Source organism: Oncorhynchus nerka, linkage group LG24 (assembly GCF_034236695.1).
Source record: "Oncorhynchus nerka isolate Pitt River linkage group LG24, Oner_Uvic_2.0, whole genome shotgun sequence".
Taxonomy (NCBI): domain Eukaryota; kingdom Metazoa; phylum Chordata; class Actinopteri; order Salmoniformes; family Salmonidae; genus Oncorhynchus; species Oncorhynchus nerka.
In genome coordinates, this window is record NC_088419.1 from 91,245,127 (window position 1) to 91,263,098 (window position 17,972).

General features: G+C 50.2%; 1 protein-coding gene across 1 annotated transcript in view; it reads left to right on the forward strand.

The window, feature by feature from the left end:
• The window catches only part of olfml2ba (olfactomedin-like 2Ba), a 29,811-nt gene that overhangs the window by 1,912 nt on the left and 9,927 nt on the right, over positions 1-17,972 (forward strand). Inside the window, exon 4 of the mRNA XM_029650137.2 lies at positions 2,078-2,245. Within this exon, the coding sequence (XP_029505997.2) occupies positions 2,078-2,245 (168 nt within the window). The remainder of the gene's footprint in view (positions 1-2,077; positions 2,246-17,972) is intronic.

Consider the following 17,972-nt stretch of genomic DNA (forward strand, 5'->3'; position numbering starts at 1 on the left):
ACATATCTCGTCTGTAAATAGCCCATCCAACTACCTCATCCCCTTACTGTATTTATTTATTTATTTTGCTCCTTTGCACCCCAGTATCTCTACCTGCACATTCATCTTCTGCACATCCTGCCATTCCAGTTTTTAATTGCTATATTGTAATTACTTCACCACCATGGCCTATTTATGGCCTTACCTCTCTTATCCTACCTCATTTGCTCACACTGTATATAGATTTACCTATTGTATTATTGACTGTATGTTTGTTTTACTCCATGTGTAACTCTGTGTTGTTATATGTGTCGAACTGCTTTGCTTTATCTTGGCCAGGTCGCAGTTGTAAATGATAACTTGTTCTCAACTAGCTTACCTGGTTAAATAAAGGTGTTCTCAACTAGCTTACCTGGTTAAATAAAGGTGTTCTCAACTAGCTTACCTGGTTAAATAAAGGTGTTCTCAACTAGCTTACCTGGTTAAATAAAGGTGTTCTCAACTAGCTTACCTGGTTAAATAAAGGTGTTCTCAACTAGCTTACCTGGTTAAATAAAGGTGTTCTCAACTAGCCTACCTGGTTAAATAAAGGTGTTCTCAACTAGCTTACCTGGTTAAATAAAGGTGTTCTCAACTAGCTTACCTGGTTAAATAAAGGTGTTCTCAACTAGCCTACCTGGTTAAATAAAGGTGTTCTCAACTAGCTTACCTGGTTAAATAAAGGTGTTCTCAACTAGCCTACCTGGTTAAATAAAGGTGTTCTCAACTAGCTTACCTGGTTAAATAAAGGTGTTCTCAACTAGCCTACCTGGTTAAATAAAGGTGTTCTCAACTAGCCTACCTGGTTAAATAAAGGTGTTCTCAACTAGCCTACCTGGTTAAATAAAGGTGTTCTCAACTAGCTTACCTGGTTAAATAAAGGTGTTCTCAACTAGCTTACCTGGTTAAATAAAGGTGTTCTCAACTAGCTTACCTGGTTAAATAAAGGTGTTCTCAACTAGCCTACCTGGTTAAATAAAGGTGTTCTCAACTAGCCTACCTGGTTAAATAAAGGTGTTCTCAACTAGCCTACCTGGTTAAATAAAGGTGTTCTCAACTAGCCTACCTGGTTAAATAAAGGTGTTCTCAACTAGCCTACCTGGTTAAATAAAGGTGTTCTCAACTAGCCTACCTGGTTAAATAAAGGTGTTCTCAACAAGCTTACCTGGTTAAATAAAGGTGTTCTCAACAAGCCTACCTGGTTAAATAAAGGTGTTCTCAACTAGCCTACCTGGTTAAATAAAGGTGTTCTCAACTAGCCTACCTGGTTAAATAAAGGTGTTCTCAACAAGCCTACCTGGTTAAATAAAGGTGTTCTCAACTAGCCCACCTGGTTAAATAAAGGTGTTCTCAACTAGCCCACCTGGTTAAATAAAGGTGTTCTCAACTAGCCTACCTGGTTAAATAAAGGTGTTCTCAACTAGCCCACCTGGTTAAATAAAGGTGTTCTCAACTAGCTTACCTGGTTAAATAAAGGTGTTCTCAACTAGCCCACCTGGTTAAATAAAGGTGTTCTCAACTAGCCCACCTGGTTAAATAAAGGTGTTCTCAACTAGCTTACCTGGTTAAATAAAGGTGTTCTCAACTAGCCCACCTGGTTAAATAAAGGTGTTCTCAACTAGCTTACCTGGTTAAATAAAGGTGTTCTCAACTAGCCCACCTGGTTAAATAAAGGTGTTCTCAACTAGCTTACCTGGTTAAATAAAGGTGTTCTCAACTAGCCCACCTGGTTAAATAAAGGTGTTCTCAACTAGCCTACCTGGTTAAATAAAGGTGTTCTCAACTAGCCCACCTGGTTAAATAAAGGTGTTCTCAACTAGCCCACCTGGTTAAATAAAGGTGTTCTCAACTAGCTTACCTGGTTAAATAAAGGTGTTCTCAACTAGCCCACCTGGTTTGGCCAAGGTCCCATTTCCCAGAAAACATGCTCACTTATTGAGTGGCTGATATGTATTTAAATGTAGCTGCTTGTGAACGAGATACAGTCTATTATAAAGCACTGACAAACATTGTCATCATTATTTTACCATAAGAAAATATCCTATATGTGTCCAACTAGAACCAAGCAGTCTCTCAGAACCACAGCCAGGATGAGGCTGGTCCAGGCCAAGAGAGGAGACCATCTATCCAGCCACAGCAGGTGAAGGAGACACCATCCCCCTCACTTCCCCTGAGGCAGGAGAAGAAGAGACTGAGTGATGTGGCTACAGCCTATCAGAATAAAGAGGTGGGTAGGATCTGGGGGTCATCAGGTTTGGTAACACTGCAGCACCATGATCTCGAGTGGACAACAACCCCTCGAGTGGACAACAACTCCAGGACAACCACCCCTCCTTTTCCTGTAGTCCACGATCAGCTCCTTTTTCTTGCTCATGTTGAGGGAGAGGTTGTTGTCCTGGCACCACATGGCCAGGTCTCTGACCTCTTCCCTATAGGCTGTCTCATCATTGTCAGTGATCAGGCCTACCACTGTTGTGTCGTCAGCAAACTTAATGATGGTGTTGGAGTCGTGCTTGGCCACACAGTCATGGGTGAACAGGGAGTACAGGAGGGGACTAAGCACGCACCCCTGAGGGGCCCCTGTGTTAAGGATCAGCGTGGCAGATGTGTTGTTGCCTACCCTTACCACTTTGGGGTAGTTCATCAGGAAGTCCAGGATCCAGTTGCAGAGAGAGGTGTTTAGTCCCAGGGTCCTTAGCTTAGTGATGAGCTTTGTGGGCACTATGGTGTTGAACGCTGAGCTGTAGTCAATAAACAGCATTCTCACATTAGGTTCCTTCCTTCCAGTGTGGAGTGCGATTGATATTGCATCATCTGTGGATCTTTTGGGGCGGTATGCGAATTGGAGTGGGTCTAGGGTTTCCGGGATGATGGTGTTGATGTGAGCCATGGCTACCGACGTGAGTGCTACAGGGTGGTAGTCATTTAGGCAGATTACCTTCGCTTTCCTAGGTACAGGGACTATGGATGTCTGCTTGTCTGTCGGTATTACAGACTCGGTCAGAGAGAGGTTGAAAATGTCGGTGAAGACACCTGCCAGTTGGTCTGCTCATGCTCTGAGTACATGTCCTGGTAATCCGTCTGGCCTTGTGAATGTTGACCTGTTTCAAGGTCTTGCTCACATCAGCTATGGCGAGCTTGATCACACAGTCGTCCGGAACAGCTGGTGCTCTCATGCATGCTTCAGTGTTGCTCGCCTTGAAGCGAGCATAAAAGGCATTTCACTCGCCATGGCTGGGTTTCCCTTTGTAGTCCGTAATAGTTTGAATGCCCTGTCATATCCGATGAGCGTCAGAGCCGGTGTAGTAGGATTCAATCTCAGTCCTGTATTGACGTTTTGCCTGTTTGATGGTTCGTCTGAGGGCATAGCGGGATTTATTATAATCGTCCGGATTAGTGTCCCGCTCCTTGAAATGTATACTCTTTGAAGAGGTAGGGTTTAGGTGCATTTGTGAGATGGGCAGTGTCCCAGCTTCAGGGATAAGCTGGTTCCACCATTGGGGTGCCAGGACAGAGAAGAGCTTGGACTGGGCTGAGCAGGAGCTGCCCTCCCGTAGGGCTGGGAGGCCAAGAGACCAGAGGTGGCAGAACGGAGTCCTCGGGGTATAGGGTTTGACCATAGCCTGAAGGTAGGGAGGGCCAGTTCCTCTTGCTGTTCCATAGGCAAGCACCATAGTGGATGCAAGCTCCGACTGGAAGCCAGTAGAGAGTGCGGAGGAGTGGGATGGGAGAACTTGGGAAGGTTGAAAACTATGCGGGCTGCAGCGTTCTGGATAAGTTGCAGGGGTTTGATGGCACAAGCGGGGAGCCCAGCCAACAGCGAGTTGCAGTAGTCAAGACGGGAGATAAGTCCCTGGATTAGGACCTGTGCCGCTTCCTGTGTGAGGTAGGGTCGTACTATACCGATGTTGTAGAGCATGAACCTGCAGGAGCGAATCACTGCTTTGATATTTGCAGAGAACGACAGGGTTTAGTCCAGGGTCATACCAAGGTTCTTTGCACTCTGGGAGGGTGACACTGTTGAGTTATCAATCGTGACGGAGAGGTCTTTGAGCGGGCAGGCATTCCCCGGGAGGAGGAGCAGCTCTGTCTTGTTGAGCTTGAGGTGGTGGGCCAACATCCAAGCTGAGATATCTGCCAGGCACGCAGAGATGCATGTCGCCATCTGGGTGTCAGAAGAGGGAAAGGATAAAAATTGTTGAGTGCCATCCACATAGCAATACTAGGTATAACCATGTGAGGAGATGATGGAGACGAGTGACTTGGTGTATAGAGAGAAAAAGAGAGGGCCAAGAACAGAGCCCTGGGGGACACCAGTAGTGAGTGTATGTAGTGCAGACACATATCCTCTCTACGTCACCTGGTAGGAGCGGCCTGCAAGGTAGGTTGCAATCTAAGAGTGTGCAGGGCCTGAGACGCCCAGCCCTGAGAGGGTGGAGAGGAGGATCTGATGGTTCCCGGTGTCGAAGGCAGCAGATAGCTCTAGAAGGATGAGAACAGAGGAGAGAAAGTCAGCTTTGGCAGAGAGCCTCCGTAACACAGAGAAGGGCAGTCTTGACACAGAGAAGAGCAGTCTTGGTTGAGTGACCCATCTTGTAGCCTGGCTGGTTAGGGTCAAGAAGATCGTTCTGAGAGAGATAACGAGAGAGTTGATCAGAGACAGAACGCTCAAATGTTTTGGAAAGAAAAGAAAGGGATACAGGTCTGTAGTTTTTGACATCAGATGAGTCGAGTGTTGGTTTCTTAAGGAGGGAAATGACTCATTCAAAATGGCCATTTTGAAGTCAGATGGGATGCAGCCAGTGGTCAGGGATGAGTTGATGAGGATGGAACGCAGCCAGTGGTCAGGGATGAGTTGATGAGGATGGAACGCAGCCAGTGGTCAGGGATGAGTTGATGAGGATGGAACGCAGCCAGTGGTCAGGGATGAGTTGATGAGGATGGAACGCAGCCAGTGGTCAGGGATGAGTTGATGAGGATGGAACGCAGCCAGTGGTCAGGGATGAGTTGATGAGGATGGAACGCAGCCAGTGGTCAGGGATGAGTTGATGAGGATGGAAAGCAGCCAGTGGTCAGGGATGAGTTGATGAGGATGGAACGCAGCCAGTGGTCAGGGATGAGTTGATGAGGATGGAACGCAGCCAGTGGTCAGGGATGAGTTGATGAGGATGGAACGCAGCCAGTGGTCAGGGATGAGTTGATGAGGATGGAACGCAGCCAGTGGTCAGGGATGAGTTGATGAGGATGGAACTCAGCCAGTGGTCAGGGATGAGTTGATGAGGATGGAACACAGCCAGTGGTCAGGGATGAGTTGATGAGGATGGAACACAGCCAGTGGTCAGGGATGAGTTGATGAGGATGGAACACAGCCAGTGGTCAGGGATGAGTTGATGAGGGAAGTGTGGAATGGGATAAGGTCTCCAGAGATGGTCTGGAGAAGGGAGGAGGATCGATTGGGCAGGTTGTTGGGTGGCCAGATCTCACTAGTCACAGGATGTCATCTGGAGAGAGAGGGGAGAAAGAAGTGGAGGCGTAGGGTAGTTCTGTGTGAGTGAGAGGAGGAGAAGGTGTTAGAGTTTCCTAGGGTTAGAGGCAGAAGTTTCAAATGTAAAGTGATAGAAAGTGGCTTCAGCAGCAGATGAGAAGGTAGAGAGGAAGAAGGTCCCCCGAAAGTTTAGTGTTCCTCCATTTTTGCTCAACTGCCCGCAGCCCTGTTCTGAGCTCGCGATGAGTAACTCTGCCACGGAGCAGGAGGGGAGGCCGAGCCGGGAGGGTACGGGGACAGTGAGTAACTCAGCCACGGAGCAGGAGGGGAGGGTACGGGGACAGTGAGTAACTCAGCCACGGAGCAGGAGGGGAGGGTACGGGGACTGTGAGTAACTCAGTCACGGAGCAGGAGGGGAGGGTACGGGGACAGTGAGTAACTCAGTCACGGAGCGTACGGGGACAGTGAGTAACTCAGCCACGGAGCAGGAGGGGAGGGTACGGGGACAGTGAGTAACTCTGCCACGGAGCAGGAGGGGAGGGTACGGGACAAGTGAGTAACTCTGCCACGGAGCAGGAGGGGAGGGTACGGGGACTGTGAGTAACTCAGTCACGGAGCAGGAGGGGAGGGCAGGGGACAGTGAGTAACTCAGTCACGGAGCAGGAGGGGAGGGAATGCAGGGGACAGTGAGTAACTCAGCCACGGAGCAGGAGGGGAGGGTACGGGGACAGTGAGTAACTCAGCCACTGAGCAGGAGGCGAGGGTACGGGGACAGTGAGTAACTCTGCCACGGAGCAGGAGGGGAGGGTACGGGGACAAGTGAGTAACTCATCCACGGAGCAGGAGGGGAGGGTACGGGGACAGTGAGTAACTCAGCCACGGAGCAGGAGGGGAGGGTACGGGGACAGTGAGTAACTCAGCCACGGAGCAGGAGGGGAGGGTAAGGGGACAGTGAGTAACTCATCCACGGAGCAGGAGGGGAGGGTACGGGGACAGTGAGTAACTCAGCCAGGGAGCAGGAGGGGAGGGTACGGGGACAGTGAGTAACTCGGCCACGGAGCAGGAGGGCCGAGCCGGCCGGGAGGGTACGGGGACAGTGCAAATCATAGGATGCGGAAAGGGAGGAGAGTAGGTTTGAAGAGGCGTAATCAGGAGGGAGAAGGGAGAGATGGGTAGGGTTGGAGGAGAGATGGGTAGGGGCTGAGAGGGTAGGGTTGGAGGAGAGATGGGTAGGGGGTGAGAGGGTAGGGTTGGAGGAGAGATGGGTAGGGGCTGAGTGGGTTGGAGGAGAGATGGGTAGGGTTGGAGGAGAGATGGGTAGGGTTGGAGGAGAGATGGGTTGGAGGAGAGATGGGTTGGAGGAGAGATGGGTAGGGCTGGAGGAGAGATGGGTAGGGCTGAGTGGGTTGGAGGAGAGATGGGTAGGGGCTGAGTGGGTTGGAGGAGAGATGGGTAGGGGCTGAGTGGGTTGGAGGAGAGATGGGTAGGGTTGGAGGAGAGATGGGTAGGGTTGGAGGAGAGATGGGTAGGGTTGGAGGAGAGATGGGTAGGGGCTGAGTAGGTTGGAGGAGAGATGGGTAGGGGCTGAGTGGGTAGGAGGAGAGTGGTAGGGGCTGAGTGGGTTGGAGGAGAGATTGGTAGGGTTGGAGGAGAGATGGGTAGGGTTGGAGGAGAGATGGGTAGGGGCTGAGTGGGTTGGAGGAGAGATGGGTAGGGGCTGAGTGGGTAGGAGGAGAGTGGTAGGGGCTGAGTGGGTTGGAGGAGAGATGTAGGGGCTGAGTGGGTTGGAGGAGAGATTGGTAGGGTTGGAGGAGAGATGGGTAGGGTTGGAGGAGAGATGGGTAAGGTTGGAGGAGAGTGGTAGGGGCTGAGAGGGTAGGGTTGGAGGAGAGATGGGTAGGGGCTGAGTGGGTTGGAGGAGAGATGGGTAGGGGCTGAGTGGGTTGGAGGAGAGATGGGTAGGGGCTGAGTGGGTAGGAGGAGAGATGGGTAGGGGCTGAGTGGGTTGAAGGAGAGATGGGTAGGGGCTGAGTGGGTTGGAGGAGAGATGGGTAGGGTTGGAGGAGAGATGGGTAGGAGCTGAGTGGGTTGGAGGAGAGATGGGTAGGGGCTGAGTGGGTTGGAGGAGAGATGGGTAGGGGCTGAGTGGGTTGGAGGAGAGATTGGTAGGGTTGGAGGAGAGATGGGTAGGGTTGGAGGAGAGATGGGTAGGGGCTGAGTGGGTTGGACGAGAGATGGGTAGGGTTGGAGGAGAGATGGGTAGGGTTGGAGGAGAGATGGGTAGGGGCTGAGTGGGTTGGAGGAGAGATGGGTAGGGTTGGAGGAGAGATGGGTAGGGTTGGAGGAGAGATGGGTAGGGGCTGAGTGGGTTGGAGGAGAGATGGGTAGGGTTGGAGGAGAGATGGGTAGGGTTGGAGGAGAGATGGGTAGGGGCTGAGTGGGTAGTAGGAGAGTGGTAGGGGCTGAGTGGGTTGTAGGAGAGATGGGTAGGGGCTGAGTGGGTTGTAGGAGAGATGGGTAGGGGCTGAGTGGGTAGGAGGAGAGTGGTAGGAGCTGAGTGGGTTGGAGGAGAGATGGGTAGGGTTGGAGGAGAGATGGGTAAGGTTGGAGGAGAGTGGTAGGGGCTGAGAGGGTAGGGTTGGAGGAGAGATGGGTAGGGGCTGAGTGGGTTGGAGGAGAGATGGGTAGGGGCTGAGTGGGTAGGAGGAGAGATGGGTAGGGGCTGAGTGGATAGGAGGAGAGATGGGTAGGGGCTGAGTGGGTTGGAGGAGAGATGGGTAGGGTTGGAGGAGAGATGGTAGGGGCTGCGTGGGTAGGGTAGGAGGAGAGATGAGAGAGAAAAGGAAACAAAATAGTGATCATAGACCTGGAGGGCGGCTGTAGTAGAACAGCCTCTAGTAAAGATGTCAAGTGACTTGCCTGCTTTGTCAGTGGGAGGGGACTGTGAAAGTGGGAGGGGACTGTGAAAGTGGGAGGGGATTGTGAAAGGGTGAGGTCAAAAGAGGCAAGGAAGGGAACGAGAGAGTTTGAAAGAAATTAATTGAAGACAGACACCCGGAGGTTGAAGTTGCCAAGTATGAAGAGTGGTGAGCCATCGTCAGGAAATGAGCTCATTCAAGGTGTCAAACTCATTGAGGAACTCTTCAAAGGCACCTGGTGGATGATAGATTACAACAATGTCATGCTTGAGTGGACAAGTGACAGTGACAGCATGGAATTCAAATGAGGAGCTGGACAGGTGAGAGAAATTAAAATCTCCAGTTAGGAGAAATGAGTAGGACTGTGCTGCAGCCGTGACGACCACATGCTCTCAGACTATGAGAGAAAACGTAGTCAGATGTAGAGAGAGCAGCTGGAGTAGCAGTGTTCTCTGAGGTGATCCATGTCTCCGTCAGGGACAAAAAGTCAAAGGACTGAATGGCAGAATAGGCTGAGAGGAACTCTTGAACGCAGATGGGCAGTTCCAAACACTGCCAGAGACCAGGAACTCCACATCGGTTGTGCGCTCAGGGTAAACTCAATTAGAAGAGTTGCAGCGTCTGTAAAGCCCACAGGAAGAGGAGAGAACAGGTATAGAAAACACACAAAATAACTAGGTAAGATACTCAAGTGAGAGACTGTAGTCTTCCTCTAGTTCCTTCCTCGAACAACGCGGCATAACCATCCTAGTTTTGGCGACAGTCTTACTTTTGCCTAGCAGAGGTGAAGAGCACACCTCATTGTACTAATTGCTGATTGCCTAGGAGAGGAGAAACCACTCCCCCTCCAATACAGGCACCGATTACCAAAATGACAAGAGTCCCACGTCAACCTGCCCCTTAATCCTGGTTGATGTGTCAACAATCTTCTGCAAGTTATAAGCAGTCAGTAGTTCCCACACCAAGTAGGCTGCTGGGAAGACAGGAAACAGTTCACACACCAAGTAGGCTGCTGGGAAGACAGGCAGTAGTTCCCACACCAAGTAGACTGCTGAGAAGACAGGCAGTAGTTCCCACACCAAGTAGACTGCAGGGAAGACAGTAAACAGTTCCCACACCAAGTAGGCTGCTGGGAAGACAGGCAGTAGTTCCCACACCAAGTAGGCTGCTGAGAAGACAGGCAGTAGTTCCCACACCAAGTAGGCTGCTGAGAAGACAGGCAGTAGTTCCCACACCAAGTAGGCTGCTGGGAAGACAGGCAGTAGTTCCCACACCAAGTAGACTGCAGGGAAGACAGTAAACAGTTCCCACACCAAGTAGGCTGCTGGGAAGACAGGCAGTAGTTCCCACACCAAGTAGGCTGCTGAGAAGACAGGCAGTAGTTCCCACACCAAGTAGGCTGCTGGGAAGACAGGCAGTAGTTCCCACACCAAGTAGGCTGCTGGGAAGAAAGGCAGTAGTTCCCACACCAAGTAGACTACTGGGAAGACAGGAAACAGTTCACACACCAAGTAGGCTGCTGGGAAGACAGGAAACAGTTCACACACCAAGTAGGCTGCTGAGAAGACAGGCAGTAGTTCCCACACCAAGTAGGCTGCTGGGAAGACAGGAAACAGTTCACACACCAAGTAGGCTGCTGGGAAGACAGGAAACAGTTCACACACCAAGTAGGCTGCTGGGAAGACAGGCAGTAGTTCCCACACCAAGTAGGCTGCTGAGAAGACAGGCAGTAGTTCCCACACCAAGTAGGCTGCTGGGAAGACAGGAAACAGTTCACACACCAAGTAGTCTGCTGGGAAGACAGGAAACAGTTCACACACCAAGTAGGCTGCTGGGAAGACAGGAAACAGTTCACACACCAAGTAGGCTGCTGAGAAGACAGTCAGTAGTTCCCACACCAAGTAGGCTGCTGGGAAGACAGGCAGTAGTTCCCACACCAAGTAGGCTGCTGGGAAGACAGGCAGTAGTTCCCACACCAAGTAGGCTGCTGGGAAGAAAGGCAGTAGTTCCCACACCAAGTAGACTACTGGGAAGACAGGAAACAGTTCACACACCAAGTAGGCTGCTGGGAAGACAGGAAACAGTTCACACACCAAGTAGGCTGCTGAGAAGACAGGCAGTAGTTCCCACACCAAGTAGGCTGCTGGGAAGACAGGAAACAGTTCACACACCAAGTAGGCTGCTGGGAAGACAGGAAACAGTTCACACACCAAGTAGGCTGCTGGGAAGACAGGCAGTAGTTCCCACACCAAGTAGGCTGCTGAGAAGACAGGCAGTAGTTCCCACACCAAGTAGGCTGCTGGGAAGACAGGAAACAGTTCACACACCAAGTAGTCTGCTGGGAAGACAGGAAACAGTTCACACACCAAGTAGGCTGCTGGGAAGACAGGAAACAGTTCACACACCAAGTAGGCTGCTGAGAAGACAGTCAGTAGTTCCCACACCAAGTAGACTGCTGGGAAGACAGGCAGTAGTTCCCACACCAAGTAGACTGCAGGGAAGACAGTAAACAGTTCCCACACCAAGTAGGCTGCTGGGAAGACAGGCAGTAGTTCCCACACCAAGTAGGCTGCTGAGAAGACAGGCAGTAGTTCCCACACCAAGTAGGCTGCTGGGAAGACAGGCAGTAGTTCCCACACCAAGTAGGCTGCTGGGAAGAAAGGCAGTAGTTCCCACACCAAGTAGACTACTGGGAAGACAGGAAACAGTTCACACACCAAGTAGGCTGCTGGGAAGACAGGAAACAGTTCACACACCAAGTAGGCTGCTGAGAAGACAGGCAGTAGTTCCCACACCAAGTAGGCTGCTGGGAAGACAGGAAACAGTTCACACACCAAGTAGGCTGCTGGGAAGACAGGAAACAGTTCACACACCAAGTAGGCTGCTGGGAAGACAGGCAGTAGTTCCCACACCAAGTAGGCTGCTGAGAAGACAGGCAGTAGTTCCCACACCAAGTAGGCTGCTGGGAAGACAGGAAACAGTTCACACACCAAGTCGTCTGCTGGGAAGACAGGAAACAGTTCACACACCAAGTAGGCTGCTGGGAAGACAGGAAACAGTTCACACACCAAGTAGGCTGCTGGGAAGACAGGCAGTAGTTCCCACACCAAGTAGGCTGCTGGGAAGACAGGAAACAGTTCACACACCAAGTAGGCTGCTGGGAAGACAGGAAACAGTTCACACACCAAGTAGGCTGCTGAGAAGACAGGCAGTAGTTCCCACACCAAGTAGGCTGCTGGGAAGACAGGCAGTAGTTCCCACACCAAGTAGGCTGCTGGGAAGACAGGCAGTAATTCCCACACCAAGTAGGCTGCTGGGAAGACAGGAAACAGTTCCCACACCAAGTAGGCTGCTGGGAAGACAGGAAACAGTTCCCACACCAAGTAGGCTGCTGGGAAGACAGGAAACAGTTCACACACCTAGTAGGCTGCTGAGAAGACAGGCAGTAGTTCCCACACCAAGTAGGCTGCTGGGAAGACAGGCAGTAGTTCCCACACCAAGTAGGCTGCTGAGAAGACAGGCAGTAGTTCCCACACCAAGTAGACTGCTGGGAAGACAGGCAGTAGTTCCCACACCAAGTAGACTGCAGGGAAGACAGTAAACAGTTCCCACACAAAGTAGACTACTGGGAAGACAGGAAACAGTTCCCACACCAAGTAGGCTGCAAATAATGATGTTGATATTAGCCATGTCACGTTGTTCCTTCAACAAAACGACCAAGAACGGCCAAGTTTTTTTCCACACCTTTCTCCCCAATAAACTCAGAGACTTTTATATAACGGCACATTATATATTTCAGATAATAAACACAGTAATTTGTGGTTTGGCAGGTCCAGTGGATTATTCATCCGGTATAGGAGTGGATGTGGATATTACAGAGGCATCCAGCCAGGTTAGTGGATGTGGATATTACAGAGGCATCCAGCCAGGTTAGTGGATGATACAGAGGCATCCAGCCAGGTTAGTGGATGTGGATGTTACAGAGGCATCCAGCCAGGTTAGTGGATGTGGATGTTACAGAGGCATCCAGCCAGGTTAGTGGATGTGGATGTTACAGAGGCATCCAGCCAGGTTAGTGGATGCGGATATTACAGAGGCATCCAGCCAGGTTAGTGGATGTGGATGTTACAGAGGCATCCAGCCAGGTTAGTGGATGTGGATGTTACAGAGGCATCCAGCCAGGTTAGTGGATATTACAGAGGCATCCAGCCAGGTTAGTGGATGTGGATATTACAGAGACATCTAGCCAGGTTAGTGGATGTGGATATTACAGAGGCATCCAGCCAGGTTAGTGGATGTGGATATTACCGAGGCATCCAGCCAGGTTAGTGGATGTGGATATTACCGAGGCATCCAGCCAGGTTAGTGGATGTGGATATGACAGAGGCATCCAGCCAGGTTAGTGGATGTGGATATTACAGAGGCATCCAGCCAGGTTAGTGGATGATACAGAGGCATCCAGCCAGGTTAGTGGATGTGGATATGACAGAGGCATCCAGCCAGGTTAGTGGATGTGGATATTACAGAGGCATCCAGTCAGGTTAGTGGATGTGGATATTACAGAGGCATCCAGCCAGGTTAGTGGATATTAGAGGCATCCAGCCAGGTTAGTGGATATTACAGAGGCATCCAGCCAGGTTAGTGGATATTACAGAGGCATCCAGTCAGGTTAGTGGATGTGGGTGTTACAGAGGCATCCAGCCAGGTTAGTGGATATTACAGAGGCATCCAGTCAGGTTAGTGGATGTGGATATTACAGAGGCATCCAGCCAGGTTAGTGGATGTGGATATGACAGAGGCATCCAGTCAGGTTAGTGGATGTGGATATGACAGAGGCATCCAGTCAGGTTAGTGGATGTGGATATGACAGAGGCATCCAGCCAGGTTAGTGGATATGGATATGACAGAGGCATCCAGCCAGGTTAGTGGATATTACAGAGGCATCCAGCCAGGTTAGTGGATGATACAGAGGCATCCAGCCAGGTTAGTGGATGATACAGAGACATCCAGCCAGGTTAGTGGATGTGGATATTACAGAAGGCATCCAGCCAGGTTAGTGGATATGACAGAGGCATCCAGCCAGGTTAGTGGATGTGGATATGACAGAGGCATCGAGCCAGGTTAGTGGATGTGGATGTTAGAGGCATCCAGTCAGGTTAGTGGATGTGGATATTACAGAGGCATCCAGCCAGGTTAGTGGATGATACAGAGGCATCCAGCCAGGTTAGTGGATGTGGATATGACAGAGACATCCAGCCAGGTTAGTGGATGTGGATATTACAGAGACATCCAGCCAGGTTAGTGGATGTGGATATGACAGAGACATCCAGCCAGGTTAGTGGATGTGGATATTACAGAGGCATCCAGCCAGGTTAGTGGATGATACAGAGGCATCCAGCCAGGTTAGTGGATGTGGATGATACAGAGGCATCCAGCCAGGTTAGTGGATGTGGATGATACAGAGGCATCTAGCCAGGTTAGTGGATGTGGATATTACAGAGGCATCCAGCCAGGTTAGTGGATGTGGATATTACAGAGGCATCCAGCCAGGTTAGTGGATGATACAGAGGCATCCAGCCAGGTTAGTGGATGTGGATGATACAGAGGCATCCAGCCAGGTTAGTGGATATGACAGAGGCATCCAGCCAGGTTAGTGGATGTGGATATTACAGAGACATCCAGCCAGGTTAGTGGATGTGGATATTACAGAGACATCCAGCCAGGTTAGTGGATGTGGATATTACAGAGGCATCCAGCCAGGTTAGTGGATGTGGATATTACAGAGACATCCAGCCAGGTTAGTGGATGTGGATATTACAGAGGCATCCAGCCAGGTTAGTGGATGATACAGAGACATCCAGCCAGGTTAGTGGATGTGGATATGACAGAGGCATCCAGCCAGGTTAGTGGATATTACAGAGGCATCCAGCCAGGTTAGTGGATGTTACAGAGACATCCAGCCAGGTTAGTGGATGTGGATATTACAGAGACATCCAGCCAGGTTATTGGATGTGGATATTACAGAGGCATCCAGCCAGGTTAGTGGATGATACAGAGACATCCAGCCAGGTTAGTGGATGTTACAGAGACATCCAGCCAGGTTAGTGGATGTGGATATTACAGAGGCATCCAGCCAGGTTAGTGGATGTGGATATTACAGAGGCATCCAGCCAGGTTAGTGGATGTGGATATTACAGAGGCATCCAGCCAGGTTAGTGGATGATACAGAGGCATCCAGTCAGGTTAGTGGATGTGGATATTACAGAGGCATCCAGCCAGGTTAGTGGATATGGATATTGCAGAGGCATCCAGCCAGGTTAGTGGATATTACAGAGGCATCCAGCCAGGTTAGTGGATGTGGATATTACAGAGGCATCCAGCCAGGTTAGTGGATGATGCAGAGGCATCCAGTCAGGTTAGTGGATATTACAGAGGCATCCAGCATCCAGCCAGGTTAGTGGATGTGGATATTACAGAGGCATCCAGCCAGGTTATGGATACAGAGGCATCCAGCCAGGTTAGTGGAGGTTAGTGGATGTGGATATTACAGAGGCATCCAGCCAGGTTAGTGGATGTGGATATTACAGAGGCATCCAGCCAGGTTAGTGGATACAGAGGCATCCAGCCAGGTTAGTGGATGTGGATGATACAGAGGCATCCAGCCAGGTTAGTGGATATGACAGAGGCATCCAGCCAGGTTAGTGGATGTGGATATTACAGAGACATCCAGCCAGGTTAGTGGATGTGGATATTACAGAGACATCCAGCCAGGTTAGTGGATGTGGATATTACAGAGGCATCCAGCCAGGTTAGTGGATGTGGATATTACAGAGACATCCAGCCAGGTTAGTGGATGTGGATATTACAGAGGCATCCAGCCAGGTTAGTGGATGATACAGAGACATCCAGCCAGGTTAGTGGATGTGGATATGACAGAGGCATCCAGCCAGGTTAGTGGATATTACAGAGGCATCCAGCCAGGTTAGTGGATGTTACAGAGACATCCAGCCAGGTTAGTGGATGTGGATATTACAGAGACATCCAGCCAGGTTATTGGATGTGGATATTACAGAGGCATCCAGCCAGGTTAGTGGATGATACAGAGACATCCAGCCAGGTTAGTGGATGTTACAGAGACATCCAGCCAGGTTAGTGGATGTGGATATTACAGAGGCATCCAGCCAGGTTAGTGGATGTGGATATTACAGAGGCATCCAGCCAGGTTAGTGGATGTGGATATTACAGAGGCATCCAGCCAGGTTAGTGGATGATACAGAGGCATCCAGTCAGGTTAGTGGATGTGGATATTACAGAGGCATCCAGCCAGGTTAGTGGATATGGATATTACAGAGGCATCCAGCCAGGTTAGTGGATATTACAGAGGCATCCAGCCAGGTTAGTGGATGTGGATATTACAGAGGCATCCAGCCAGGTTAGTGGATGATGCAGAGGCATCCAGTCAGGTTAGTGGATATTACAGAGGCATCCAGTCAGGTTAGTGGATGTGGATATTACCGAGGCATCCAGCCAGGTTAGTGGATGTGGATATTACAGAGGCATCCAGCCAGGTTAGTGGATGTGGATATTACCGAGGCATCCAGCCAGGTTAGTGGATGATACAGAGGCATCCAGCCAGGTTAGTGGATGTGGATATTACAGAGGCATCCAGCCAGGTTAGTGGATGTGGATATGACAGAGGCATCGAGCCAGGTTAGTGGATGTGGATGTTAGAGGCATCCAGTCAGGTTAGTGGATGTGGATATTACAGAGGCATCCAGCCAGGTTAGTGGATGATACAGAGGCATCCAGCCAGGTTAGTGGATGTGGATATGACAGAGACATCCAGCCAGGTTAGTGGATGTGGATATTACAGAGACATCCAGCCAGGTTAGTGGATATGACAGAGACATCCAGCCAGGTTAGTGGATGTGGATATTACAGAGGCATCCAGCCAGGTTAGTGGATGATACAGAGGCATCCAGCCAGGTTAGTGGATGTGGATGATACAGAGGCATCCAGCCAGGTTAGTGGATGTGGATGATACAGAGGCATCTAGCCAGGTTAGTGGATGTGGATATTACAGAGGCATCCAGCCAGGTTAGTGGATGTGGATATTACAGAGGCATCCAGCCAGGTTAGTGGATGATACAGAGGCATCCAGCCAGGTTAGTGGATGTGGATGATACAGAGGCATCCAGCCAGGTTAGTGGATATGACAGAGGCATCCAGACAGGTTAGTGGATGTGGATATTACAGAGACATCCAGCCAGGTTAGTGGATGTGGATATTACAGAGGCATCCAGCCAGGTTAGTGGATGTGGATATTACAGAGACATCCAGCCAGGTTAGTGGATGTGGATATTACAGAGGCATCCAGCCAGGTTAGTGGATGATACAGAGACATCCAGCCAGGTTAGTGGATGTGGATATGACAGAGGCATCCAGCCAGGTTAGTGGATGTGGATGATACAGAGGCATCCAGCCAGGTTAGTGGATGATACAGAGGCATCCAGCCAGGTTAGTGGATGATACAGAGGCATCCAGCCAGGTTAGTGGATGATACAGAGGCATCCAGCCAGGTTAGTGGATGTGGATATTACAGAGGCATCCAGCCAGGTTAGTGGATATTAGAGGCATCCAGCCAGGTTAGTGGATATTACAGAGGCATCCAGCCAGGTTAGTGGATATTACAGAGGCATCCAGCCAGGTTAGTGGATATTACAGAGGCATCCAGCCAGGTTAGTGGATGTGGATGTTACAGAGGCATCCAGCCAGGTTAGTGGATATTACAGAGGCATCCAGCCAGGTTAGTGGATATTACAGAGGCATCCAGCCAGGTTAGTGGATGTGGATATTACAGAGGCATCCAGCCAGGTTAGTGGATATTACAGAGGCATCCAGCCAGGTTAGTGGATATTACAGAGGCATCCAGCCAGGTTAGTGGATGTGGATATTACAGAGGCATCCAGCCAGGTTAGTGGATGTGGATATTACAGAGGCATCCAGTCAGGTTAGTGGATGTGGATATTAGAGGCATCCAGCCAGGTTAGTGGATGTGGATATGACAGAGGCATCCAGCCAGGCGAACGCTGACCTCTTTATAGGGCACTACTTTTGATTAGAGTAGTGAGCTCTATTAGAGCCCTATTATAGCCATGTTAAGAGCCCTAGTCCTATTAGGGGGTAGCCTAGTGGTTAGAGTGTTGGACTAGTAACCGAAAGATTGCAAGTTCAAATCCCTGAGCTGACAAGGTACAAATCTGTCGTTCTGCCCCTGCCCCTGTTCCTAGGCCGTCATTGAAAATAAGAATGTGTTCTTAATTAACTTACTTGCCTAGTTAAATAAAGGTAAAATAAAATTAGAGCCCTGGTCAAAAGTATTTTTTTATTTTACTAGGCAAGTAACATTCTTATTTTCAATGACGGCCTAGGAACAGTGGGTTAACTGCCTTGTTCAGGTGCAGAACGACAGATGTTTACCTTGTCAGCTCGGAGATTCGATCTTGCAACCTTTCGGTTACTAGTCCAACGCTCTAACCACTAGGCTACCC